Source organism: Diospyros lotus, chromosome 10 (assembly GCF_014633365.1).
Source record: "Diospyros lotus cultivar Yz01 chromosome 10, ASM1463336v1, whole genome shotgun sequence".
Taxonomy (NCBI): Eukaryota; Viridiplantae; Streptophyta; class Magnoliopsida; order Ericales; family Ebenaceae; genus Diospyros; species Diospyros lotus.
In genome coordinates this window covers 15,038,130-15,050,581 of record NC_068347.1, presented here as the reverse complement: position 1 = coordinate 15,050,581, position 12,452 = coordinate 15,038,130, and the positions used below count along the sequence as shown (strand labels likewise).

Here is a 12,452-nt window from a genome sequence, read left to right as displayed (position 1 = left end):
ACTTTCTATAAATATATATATATATATATATATTTGAAAGTAGTTAGCCATTTGCTTAAGCCTAATTGATCATTTTTATCTAGTAAGTTGATATTTTGTGGTCAATTAATCTTCTCTAGTAGCAAAACCCACTCTATCATATAACTAATTAGTCAACTAATCCTTACAAAGCAGTTGACCATTTCCTTCCAGAATGCTTCAATTATTCTAGATATTGTTTTATTAGTCAACCAAATCAAAGAAACTGGTGAACCAATGTCTCACATACCTCTGAAAATTGATCTTGAACTATAATTGTTTTTGAATTCTTTTTTTTTTTTTTTCACTAAATCAATGCATAATCAATCTAAACTTCATTCTCTATAATCTATAAAATTTTGAAACAATATTTTCTATTTTTTTTTTAACAAGACAAATTAATTTTGAAGACTGATAAATTATGTTTTTTACCAAAACATTTTTTTACAGTATGCTTTGATTTAGAGCTAAAACATTTGTTCTTTGTTGATTATTATTAAATGTTCTTGATGACATATTTTTCCATTTCTTCGACCCATTAACAAATACTTGCTTTTCTTCTTTATACTTTTTTTTGTAGCTGAAAGTTTTTAGAGGAAAAGGGGTTTTTGCAACAAATAAGTTTTTTATTTGAATTCTTTTTCTCTCCAATGGATGGGAAGAAAGGGAGTGGATCTTTAAATAGATTACTTATAGAACTAGAGTCTTGAAAAAGAACAAGGTGTTCAAGAAGCTCTCTAGCGTTCAAGTGTGGAGCATAACTTGGTTGGTGTTTTTTCGGGTTAATTATATCAATAATAACCCAACTTTGCATTCTATTATTATTTGGTCACTGAACTTTGAAATATTACCTGTTAGTCACTGATATTTCAAAACGGTTATTATTTAGTCACTGAACTTTGAAATATTACCTGTTAGTCACTGATATTTCAAAACTATTACTATTTAGTTATTAAACTTTAAAATGTTACATATTAGTCACTAATATTTCAAAACTGTTAAACTGAACTTTAAAATATTACATGTTAGTCACTAATATTTCAAAACTGTTCCTCATTCGTCACTCGTGAACTTAAAGTTCAATGACTATCGAGTGACAGGTGAAAAATGATTTTGAAATATCAATGATTAACAGGTAATATTTTAAAGTTCAGTGATTAAACAGTAACAGTTTTGAAATATTAGTGACTAATAGGTAACATTTTAAAGTTCAGTGACTAAATAATAATAATTTTGAAATATCAGTGACTAACAGGTAATACTTCAAAGTTTAGTGACTAAGCAGTAACCGTTTTGAAATATCAATGACTAACAGGTAACATTTCAAAGTTCAGTGACCAAACAGTAATAGAATGCAAAGTTGAGTTATTATTAGTGTAATTAATCCGTGTTTTTTTTTTTCTTTTTTGGGTAATGCCTGCGTCATCACCTATTGGCCCTAAAGTACGATGAAAGAGTTAAATCAGAAAATCTGGTGGCCTTTGATTTTAAACCCAGAACAACACTCTGACCATGACGGAGTATGTTCCAAACGGAATCGCCAGAATCACCAGTCTATCCTTCTGGGGTTGCTTTTCCTTAATTTTTGTAATTATAAAGGGTTGTAAGTTAAAAGTTATATTTTACATTTTGAATGTAGTTTGTATATATCTCAATTATGTAAGAGTTTATTTACTTGTCTTAATTTTATACTTCTTATGCAAAGGAATTTGTATTAAGTTTTTTAGGTCTAAATAAAGGATAGTTTCTTTGATACTCAATAGAACTTTTAAGATTTGGCTAGACTAGAAAAGCAGTAAGTTTTGACTAGTTGAATCTCTATAAAAACTTACTATGTTGTGGTTAATCTTTGCTTGATTTTGTTTACTTTATTCATCTTGCAATTACGTTAAAAAAATTAAACTCCTACTAAAAATATTTTTTGATAAAATTTATTATTTTTTCTTAAAAATTTAAAAACTCAATTAAGCCCCTCTTGGACATTTTTTGGGCAACGTGAACCAAACCCGGATGGGTTCAAAAATCTCGAATGAACCCGAATTCTTCAAATCCATTTGGGTTCCTTCTATATCCAGATTTGAAATTATTTGAAAACTGAAACAACCAGTTTGGATTGGTTTCATTTGGGATAAAATGCATTTCCAAGAAAATGAAATTGGTGACCGAAAATTCTTTGTCTTCTTTGCCTACTTCTTTTCTTCTATTTCGTCTTCTTTCCCAATTCTTCTCTTTTGTTGTCTGTCCCAATGTTTCTTGCTTTCCAATTTTTTATCTTCAACTTGTTTGCTAATTTTTCTTCTTCTTTTTCTCCCCACCCCCAAACCAAGATTTGAATGATAGATGGTGGGTTCTAGCTGGAATTGTTGTTTTTTTTTATTTAGTTTGGCTAATTTTAGTTTTAACTTTACTTAATTAGTATTTAAATAACTTAATTTAATTTAATTAAGATTTTAATAACCATATGGGTGACTAAAGGGTGTGTGAGCAACAAGGCCTTCTCAAGCCATTTTTAAAGTACAAGAGATCTTTATACAAATAACTCAAATCATAAAAAGATATGAATACAAAATATAAGAATTGATTTATTGTTCGCGTTGACGTGGGGGAGGGGTACAAATTAGAAGATGAGGTAGGGTTTTAAATATGCTATTGCCCTGCCACGTTAGTGTATGTTGTCCGATGCGAACAACAAATCAATTCTCTGTAATATATATTAAAAATTATAAGAGACCCAATCTTAATCTAAATAAAAGAATTGTTTAAAAAAGAAATAAACTATTAAGGTGTTTGGCATTAAGGTGGGAAATAGGTTGTGTAACGCCCCACTTTTCCAAATACACGATGATATCAAATATAAGTTAACATCTCCTACGGGCGTTATGGAAACCCTTACCAACGGAAGTATTGGATCGAACCTGCAAGTTTAATCAAACCTAAATAAAGCGGGTTTCCACTAGATTTCATTTTCAAGTACAAGAAATATTCATGACTTCCAACATTCCAGAAAAATAACTCAACATATCATAGTGGATACAATTGTAGAACACCCCCATACACCCTTTACAACCTTGAGTATCCTAGCTGCTATTTACAATACATCACTTGGTTACAAGGGTAATAATGAAATCAAAATTCCAAAGCTAGCGAAGCTCCACCTCCTTGCCCACGCTTTGATCTTGTAACCTGAAATGCTTGATGCTTTGACAAAGCTGGGACGATGAATGCCCCAGGGGTAAGAAACACCCGAATTAGATAATTACATCTAACTGAATGGTACAGAGAAAGAAACTATGCATGCAAGAGCAATATGCAGTTTTGCCAAGAGACATGTAGAAATAAGAACAAAATCTCCCAAGATCACATCTTACCGCAAGAGCACGAGATCCCCTATGATACCCCAACAAATAGTCACAAATACAAACACCGAGATGTATGTGCAATAGGCAAGATTTGCTTAAACGCAACAAACACGTAAGATATAACATCTCGGCCCCCTTACACAGGCACGAGATATCCTCCTTACTTGCCATGTATGAACCCCTTAGCCCTCTTACACAAGCTCGAGGTAGCCCCCTTACACAGGCCCACGTGGTCAACTCCCTTACACAGGCCCCGTGGTAGTTCACACACGACAAGCCACCAACTAGCCACAGCCACCAAATGACAAGATCTATGACAAAGCAGAAGGAATATGATCACAAGCCACCAAGTCACCATCATCCTTGTCGGCACTTGTGTGAAACATCTCAGCCTCACCTTTAGGCTAAGCCCCACCTCTAGGCACGTGATCATGGTCCAATCCCTCAGCCTCACCTTTAAGCACGGACCCACCTCTGGGTACGGGATTGCCCCCCCCGATCATCGTGATGTTCCCAACAAGTGGCCAACCATCATATATAAGTTCCCGATCCACTAATAGCAACTATCACCAAACAATATGTTGAAGACAAAGCAGAAGAAGTATGTACAAACTAAGGAATATCAAGTAGGCACGGCCTCACCTGTAGGCACAGTGCACAAACCAAGAAAAATATGATATGCAATCCACAAGCTACGAGCAAGAGTAGTCATGTTTAATCCCATCGACGAACCACAACAACAAATTCTGTGATCAAGCAAAATAGGAAAGAAATGCTCGAAAATAGGAAAACATGAGATGTAAGCATCAAACCATCCACAAGTGGAAACCAAGAGTGATCAATAGGAATAAGAATCACTCACAAATGAAACTAAGAATGATCAAGAGGAAGCATGCACAAGAACCACTCACCTTGATCGTTTCCCTTCGATAGCACGGTTTACAGCCCAGTTTCGAGCACTAGGTGTTGTTATGCAGAAATCACGTATTTAGGTTAACCAAACCTTAAATATTTCTACATGGGGATTGTAGATAATTAAATTAGAAAAACAACGGTGAAAATTTTAGAACAAATGAATGTCGGATGCGCCCTCACGTGCCCCTGGAAGGTTGGCCACGCGCCTCACCTTCCTTGTTACGGATTTTGCAACCCAAAATTAAAACGGCTATATCTTGCTCATTGATTATCCGATTCGCTCTCTGTTTGAACCTACAGGCCCCTCTTTTCATGATCTACAACCCTATGGAAAGAAAAGTAGCTTACCTTAGTTTCCTTTCTATTTTGGCAGCTTTCCAATCAAATCTCTCTTTCCTTCTTTGCTTTTTCTTTGTTCTTTCCTTGCACTTGCTTTCTTTCCTCTTTCCTTAGCTTCTCGTGGCCTTAATTCCTTCCCTTTATATAGCCTTTAAATGCCCAAATCCTCAAGATTTTACTTGGGCCCCAAGTTGTTCATTTTCTACACAAGTAATTATTACACTTTGAAAATTTTCCAATCTTCTCAAGCAAGCCTCCACTTCTTCCAATCCTAGGTCACCAAATACTCTTTCAAGATAAGCCTTATCATCCTCTTTCCTTGCAAGAAACTCTTAGCCAATCCTAATTCTCCAAGTTTAGACTTTAAGGTAAAAATCAATCATGACATCCTTTGATTTTGATTTCATCTTCTCCTTCAAGCCTTTACCTCCTTCCAATCAATCTCCCTTTCACGTGGCTTTCATGATAAGAATACTCAAGGACCCTTATCTCTTCTTTTCCAAGCCACTCATAGCCTTCTAACTCATGCCACTTAAGACTTTTGGGGTAAGAATCAATCATTACTTCCTTTGAATATTTTCTACTTTGATTCTATCTTCCAAAGCAAGCTTCTCATTGCTTCCAATCTCCAAATACTCCTTCACGTGGCTTTAGGATAAGTTCTATCATTCTCTTCTTTTGCAAGCCAAATACAAATCTTCCAAGTCAAGTCTTCCAAATTAAGCCATTCCAAGACTTATTTACTTTTGACTTTAAGAGTAAAAGTAATTATTATCATCATAAACTTTAGGACTTTTAGGGATAATCCTCCAATCCCATGTCAAGACTTCTTGCATAAGCATTTATCATTGCAAATATTTCTATTTGTTGGAGAAGTTATCCTTTGATATTTGCATTTAAGTCCTTAAAATCATTTTCATTTACACTTAAGCTCAAAACTTCCATTAAAACACTTTATTACATTATCCAACTTTTACATAAAATTTTGGGGTATTACAGGTTGAATTGAGTTTAACCCTAACATTGAGTGCCAAATTTATTAACTCAACTCACTTGGATTGAATTGAGATGGTTGAACTCAATCTCACTAAAATGATGAGCTTGAGGTGAGTTGGAAAATTTTCCATAATATTGTTGAGCTTGAGTGCCAATTTTTCATTAATATACTCACTTTACCCCTTTGATAATATTGTTTACATAACTCATTTTTATTTATTTATTTAATATTTTAACTCATTTCAACTTGACCAAATTATGTCCTTTGATTTTAATCTTTTAACATTTTAACTTAATTCAAATTTTGTCTGATTTATCAAATACCTTTATATAATCAAACTCACCTCAACTTACGTTACATCACCTCAAGGGTAAATAATGCTTATATATGAATTTAAAATGTTAAAAGTAAACTATTTAGGTGCTTGTAAAAATGATTCAAATCAAAAGAAATCTGAATAAAATTTATAATGAAATTATATTTTTATATTAAAGAGAAAAAAAAATTATATTTTGAAATTTATATTTTTATATTAATAAAAAAATACAAAAATAAAGTAGATCTACTTATTTGAGATAATATTTAAATAAAACTACCAAATAAAGGGCATAATAGAACGCCTTTTAAAGGGATATATATACCCATTCTATTTATGGAAGGGGCAGCGACGAGCAGCGGACGGCCTCTTAAGCAAGCCACCGAACAACTCCGCCGGATCGTAGTATATTTTAACTTCTTCTACCCTCAGAGATTCGTCTACCTTGAGAAGGCCCATGCTGTAGAACTGAACCATCTCGCCGGTCGGAGCGTGGCCTTTGAAGGACCCCTCGAAGAAGCCCTCGTGTCGGAATTTGTAAGCGATCACCGGGGGCCCCGAGTAAACGGCGATCACTTCCCACGCAAAGCCGCGAGGGAAAGCCGTCCGGAACGCTTCGTGCGACGACTCAAAGCACTCTTCCTCCGCCTTGTAATACTTCCACTCCTCCGGCATTGAACTCTGCACCAGCGCGTTGTAGCTTCTGAGCTTGAGAGCTTCTTCCGCTGACAACCCCTCTCTTCCTATCACATAATAACCAGTTCAATTATATGTTTTTAAATTTTGCAGATTAACTAATCTAACACCCATTACTTTTGAGCATGCATTCACCCACCCCAAGTAATTAACTGGCGATCATAATTAAACCCTAAAAAGAGTTGATCTTTGACAATTAATACGAGAAATATATAAATACTCACCCCATCGTCAAATTAACCAAACTCAAAATTAATAACGACCTGCCTCACAGAACACCCACTAGCATAGAAAATCCGTGAGAGAGTCGTCAAAAGATGGAGTAAAACAAATTTAACTAAAACATCCATAAACATCACATTACTTAAAAACTTCACAAATCAACATAATCTTTCAACTTTATACAAAAGTACTTGCTAACTTCTTATTTTTATACAATACAAAATCAAGGCAAAAGTAGACAAAATTATAAAAGACTTTCACACTCTTTCTGCCCCAAAACATCCTCCCAGGATCCTTTAGCATAGGGTGACTCTGTACACATGTTACACTGATTCAAACTCCGCTAAATTCACTATTTTTCTTAGTTTTACCTTTGTCTTTTCCTGAAATGACATAAGAAAACAATATAAATCACAAGGCTCAGCAAACATATGCAACGATAATAAAAGGTAAAGGAGAAAGGTACAATGAGATGCAACTTCTTGAGCTATTTAAGTAAGGTGAACCTATAATATAATTATTATAGGTAAAAGATATAAAATGGATCTTTCAGTCATTATTTTGATCTATAACACTTCTAGATTGATATAAATTTTTGTTGCACCTGTCGAGGAGAATATAAGGTCTCTTGTTGATAGTAAAAAGTTAATAATATTCTTTGTAAAGTAAATTTTAAAAGTATTTAAAAGTAAGGCCTCAATTGTTAAAAAATTTAATAGTAACATATAATATTTTTTTACTTATAATATTATCTACCATGGAATTTGTTAATTGTTGTAGAAAAGACAATGATGATGAAAGGCCCTGTTAATCATTGTAGAAACTGAAATCAAATATTTCTATTAATTTTTCCTATAATGTCACTTTCATTGTAGTTACCCTAATGCCACAAAATTTGCTTGAAACTAAATTAGTTATAGACAAATATCTTTATAGGAAAAGAAATATAGTATAGTAACATGTTTGCAATATTTTAAAACTTGATTTTCGAAAGGTTTGAAAAATGAAAATCTTACTTGTAACACTTGAAACCATCATTACTCACTGTTAAACATAATTCTAGGAGAAAAAAAAAATGAGTTATAATAGTTTAGGGACTCAATCGTCATTTTTCCATAGTTTGGGGACCAAAATGAAAAGTTTAGATAGTCCAAATTTTAGCCCTACCATGACACGAATTTTTAGAATATTCTTGGGGATTCTTTGATTTTGTGGATATGAATAAATTGATTTCGCTAGATATGATATGATATGATTTAAATATTTCTAATTGATAAGAGATAAGGTAAGATTCTTTGATTTTATGGATATGAATAAATAATTTCTCTAGATATAATATGATATGATTTAAATCTTTCTAATTGATAAGAGATAAACTAATATTTGAATTTATCTTATGAAAAATAGAATATTTGATTCGATTTGATTTAAATCTTTTTAATTGATAAGAGCTAAGATAAGATTTGAATTCACCTTTGAGAGGATATTTGATTGGGATCTTTATCAAATAGGATTATTGACTATAAATATGGCTTTCCCCTTCACAATTCTTCACTTTCCCTCTCCTTAGTTGGCTGACCGCCGTCCTCTTTTTTCTTTTTTTATTCCTTTCTTATTAGAAGCAAGACAACAAGGTGTGAAGGTTTCGATTAGGAGAAAAGAGTTAAAGATCTATTTTATTCCAATCAAGTTGAATATAAGTGCATTATGAACTATCTTTGTGTTTAAATAAATTCATGAAACCAAGTTTCATGGTCCCTCATGTCATGATTACAAGCAAGTTTCGGGATCATAGTTTAGTAGTTACACATGAAATTTCTTACCCCCCACATTAGTAGAATCTATCGTGTATCCTCATATTACAAGTTCAAGTTATCACATGTTTAAATACAATTAATATTTCATTTGTGCTTATTGAGATTAATGTCACCCCCTTATGTACCCCTCTCCCTCCTTAGGTGGCTATGAATAAGAAGGTTGGAGCATGAATGTGGTGCGTGGTGGCATTTTCAAAGGGATTTCAAGAATTTAATTTCAGTTTTTTAGGATGTGTTGTTGCACAGTTACAACAATAAATTTATATATAGGAAACCATCGATGGATGGCTCACGTGAGACTTATCCGAGTGATGGGTGACTCACTCGGGGGATGGATGACTCTCTCAGGGTATAGATGACTCCTTCCTGCAATGGGTGACCTGCTTGGAAAGAAAATCGGTTAGGGGCATGGGTAAGAATCCCCACGCGGACCCTCTGATGTTTAAATCAGACTCTCGTAGAAATGAAATGCTTGAAGGCAAAAGGTAAGTATGAGTGTGAGAGATTTCATACCGTATAAATGGAAGAAACCCCCTATTTATAATGATGGGAGAGGCTACCAAGTGTCGAGTGAAACGATCTCCTAGGCAAAAATCTCGGAAGGGGCTTTGACTAGGTCTCATGGTACCTCGGGTGACCCACACTCGGGGGTCAAGTTGGGCCACGCGACACCATGGGAGGGAGGTCATCCCCTCCGACCATGAGCGACCTCTATTCTGGGCCTCGCCACGCGGCGCCATAGAAGGGGGCCAACACCTTTATCGATCTCACTCTCGAGTGGGGGTCACTCAGGGGTGAGGCACCCCCGAGTAAGGGTTACTCGGGGGTGTCGTGGCTTAGTGCGCACTGTCGCACCGCCATATGCTAGCACACGTCCTCCCGCGCTCCCATACTCCCACACTCACCTTCACTCGCGCTCGTTCCCTCTCTTAGAGAAGCCAAGAAGACCTCGAAATCATATCCCCGTACCAAGGTGGTACTTGTCTTCTCAGGCGTAAGGATCCTAAAATGGTAATCAATGAGAATTTGGAAATGGGACTGGATGTCGGATAATTCCTTCTCTTTCACTGAAGATCGTTGTCCAAGGGATATATATAAGCCAGAAGCAAAAGGCAGATCAGGTATAACATTCTTAAAATAGCCCATGTCGAACCCTCAAATCTCAAAACAAAAAACAGTCACGTATGCGTCAGGTGGACTAGAACTCCTACAGATAAGGGTCACGTGGTGGTAAGGCTGATGAAGAGACCCATGGATGAGGGTCATGTGGGGGTAAAGCTAACGAAGAGACCCATGGATGAGGGTCACACGAGGGAATAGCTAATGAAAAGACCCATGGATGAGGGTTAGACAAGGTAATGGCCGATGAAAAGACCCATGGATGAGGGTCATGTGAGGGAGCGACCAACGAATATACCCATGGATGAGGGTCATGTGAGGGAGCGACCAACGAATATACCCATGGATGAGGGTCACCCAGGGAAAACCACCAGAGACAACTATGGATGAGTCACTCGTTGGTGAATATATCCAAGAGCTCCTATGGTTGAAAGTCTCTTGAGGGTATCACAAGACCATGGATGAGAAAGTATACCATGCAAAAAATAGGGAATGCCAAGGAACTTTAAGAGAATTCTTGCAGGGAGTAGTTGGAGCAATGGTCAAATGGAGTGTGATGCCCTTAAATTAGGATCCACCAGAAAGGATGACATATACGCCAAACCCAATTCAAAGCGTCATGCATACTCCTTACTATTCACAATGGAAGCCATACTCGTACATCATTACTCATAGACATATACATATTAAGGTCATCATACCCATCATATCCCCTTAGGGGTACAACCTAGAACATAAACAAAACGTAATTAGTATTACACATCTCTAAAACACCCCATCAAGGAACTTTTGGTTGAGAAGGCTCTGTACACACTTTTATCCCATGGCTCCAACTTCACTTGACTCGCCCATTTCTTAAGCCTTACCCTTACCTGGAATAATGCAAGAAAATATGAGTCACAAGACCCAACAAATAAAATTGAAAGAAAGTGAGCATAAGAATCATGGGTATCGAGAGGCAAATAGAATCATGAATGACATTTAGGGCTCTTACGCCACACCTCATACATCACTCTACATGATACAAGATGAAACATGCATTCATGCTCAAATGCAATCTTTTAAAACCATAATCATGGGACCAAAGTCCAAAGCCCTGGGACCGAAGTCCATATCTGTAACATCCCAAAATTTTGAAGATAAATAATAATCATTAATCCCAGTATTTGAGCTTATTATTGAATATTTAGAGATTTTAGAGAAAATATTAATTTATATTATTTTGAGGAAATAGCTAATTATGCTAATTAATTATCTTATTTTGGAGTATTTAACGAGTTATTAAATTGGGGTGTAATTGGGATTTTCAGAAGTTTCGGGGTGTTAGTGCAATTATTAGTGGGGTGTGTGTGTGTGAATTCTGGAAGTTTGGGGGCTGAGGTGCGATTTTTGGAAAAGGGACCGAGGGCCACCTTAAATTTAATGAGAGGTGTATATAGATTAAAGAGGTCCGCGTGCGCGCGAGGGAGGAGGCTAGATTATTTTCCAACGCAAGGACACCCAAAACGACATCGTTTTGGGTTGAAAAGGGGGCAGCAGCACAGTAGCAGCAAAACACGCCATGTGGCACACCTAGAGCCACTCGTTTTTGCTTGGCTGCCAAGTTGTTGCGCTATGTGTTATTTAAGGCCATTTTTTACCAAATTCTGACCATTTCAAGGCCATCCTGAGAGCTAGAAGTGGGCAAAAACTGAGGGGGAAGAATGGGAGGTGCATAACAACAAGAATGGGAGAAATCAAGGAGATTTTTGAAATTATTCGGTGTCTAGAATGAAGAGAAACCCCAACTCTTGGTGTATCGATGCAAGGGTTTTATTGTTTTTAAAACTTTTTCAAAAACATAAATAATATCGCAACGGAAATAAGTTAAAGACCACCTTGCAGGAGTTGGTTTCCCATGACCATATGCAATACAAAATTAAACCATGCCATATATACCTTACGATGGTTTGTAGTCCGGTGTAGAGGTTGGAATCTTCTCCAATATAGCAACGGTTGCACACCAACAGCTTCCAAACAGTTAACCGATTAGACCGAACCATTCCTCGAAAGCATGAAAGGCCTAGTTAGTCCACGCTCTAAGTAAGGAATGAATCCTACAACTCAGCTTATGTGCTAGCCAAGCTAAGTGTAGAAGATGAAAGATTAATAGATTCCAAAAACTAATAGACTTTCTATTAGGTTGGACTTGCTACACTAGCAACAATAGAATCAAGAGAAAAATTTGGAGTAATGGCTAAGAGAATTCCAACAAGAATGAGAAGCATAAGAGCTTATGGCCAAATGATTTCTCATACCTTCATTTCTCTCCATGATCACCTATTTATAGGAGGAGATGGCCATATTATTTTCAATATAATATATCACATATATTATATATAATGAAAGTGCATTTTTCTTTTCAATATAATATATCATATATATTATTTGAAGTGCTCATTCCATTCCAACAATATATCATATATAATTTGAAATGCTCTTTCTATTTTTAATAAAATATATTATATATTATATAAAATGGAAGTGCATTTTTCTTTTCAATAATATATCATATATATTATTTCAAGTGCTCTTTCCATTTCAATAAAATATATTATATATTATATATAATGGAAGTGCATATTTCTTTTCAATAATATATCATATATATTATA

At 35.4% G+C, this 12,452-nt stretch overlaps 1 protein-coding gene across 1 annotated transcript; it reads right to left on the bottom strand.

The window, feature by feature from the left end:
* Positions 1 to 6,274: 6,274 nt before the first annotated feature.
* Positions 6,275 to 9,825, bottom strand: LOC127811130 (pathogen-related protein-like). The gene is made up of 2 exons (XM_052350840.1): positions 9,585 to 9,825; positions 6,275 to 6,708 (listed from the first exon to the last, which is right to left on the bottom strand). The coding sequence occupies exons 1-2, from the start codon at positions 9,823 to 9,825 to the stop codon at positions 6,275 to 6,277; spliced, it is 675 nt and encodes a 224-aa protein (XP_052206800.1).
* Between the last annotated feature and the right edge of the window lie 2,627 nt (positions 9,826 to 12,452).

Coding starts and splice junctions, on each gene's coding strand:
- LOC127811130 (XM_052350840.1), bottom strand. CDS start 9,825: ATGGGCTATTTTAAGAATGTTATACCTGATCTGCCTTTTGCTTCTGGC. Junction 6,709..9,584: donor GGGAACGAGCGCGAGTGAAG/GTGAGTGTGGGA, acceptor AAACATATAATT/GAACTGGTTATTATGTGATA.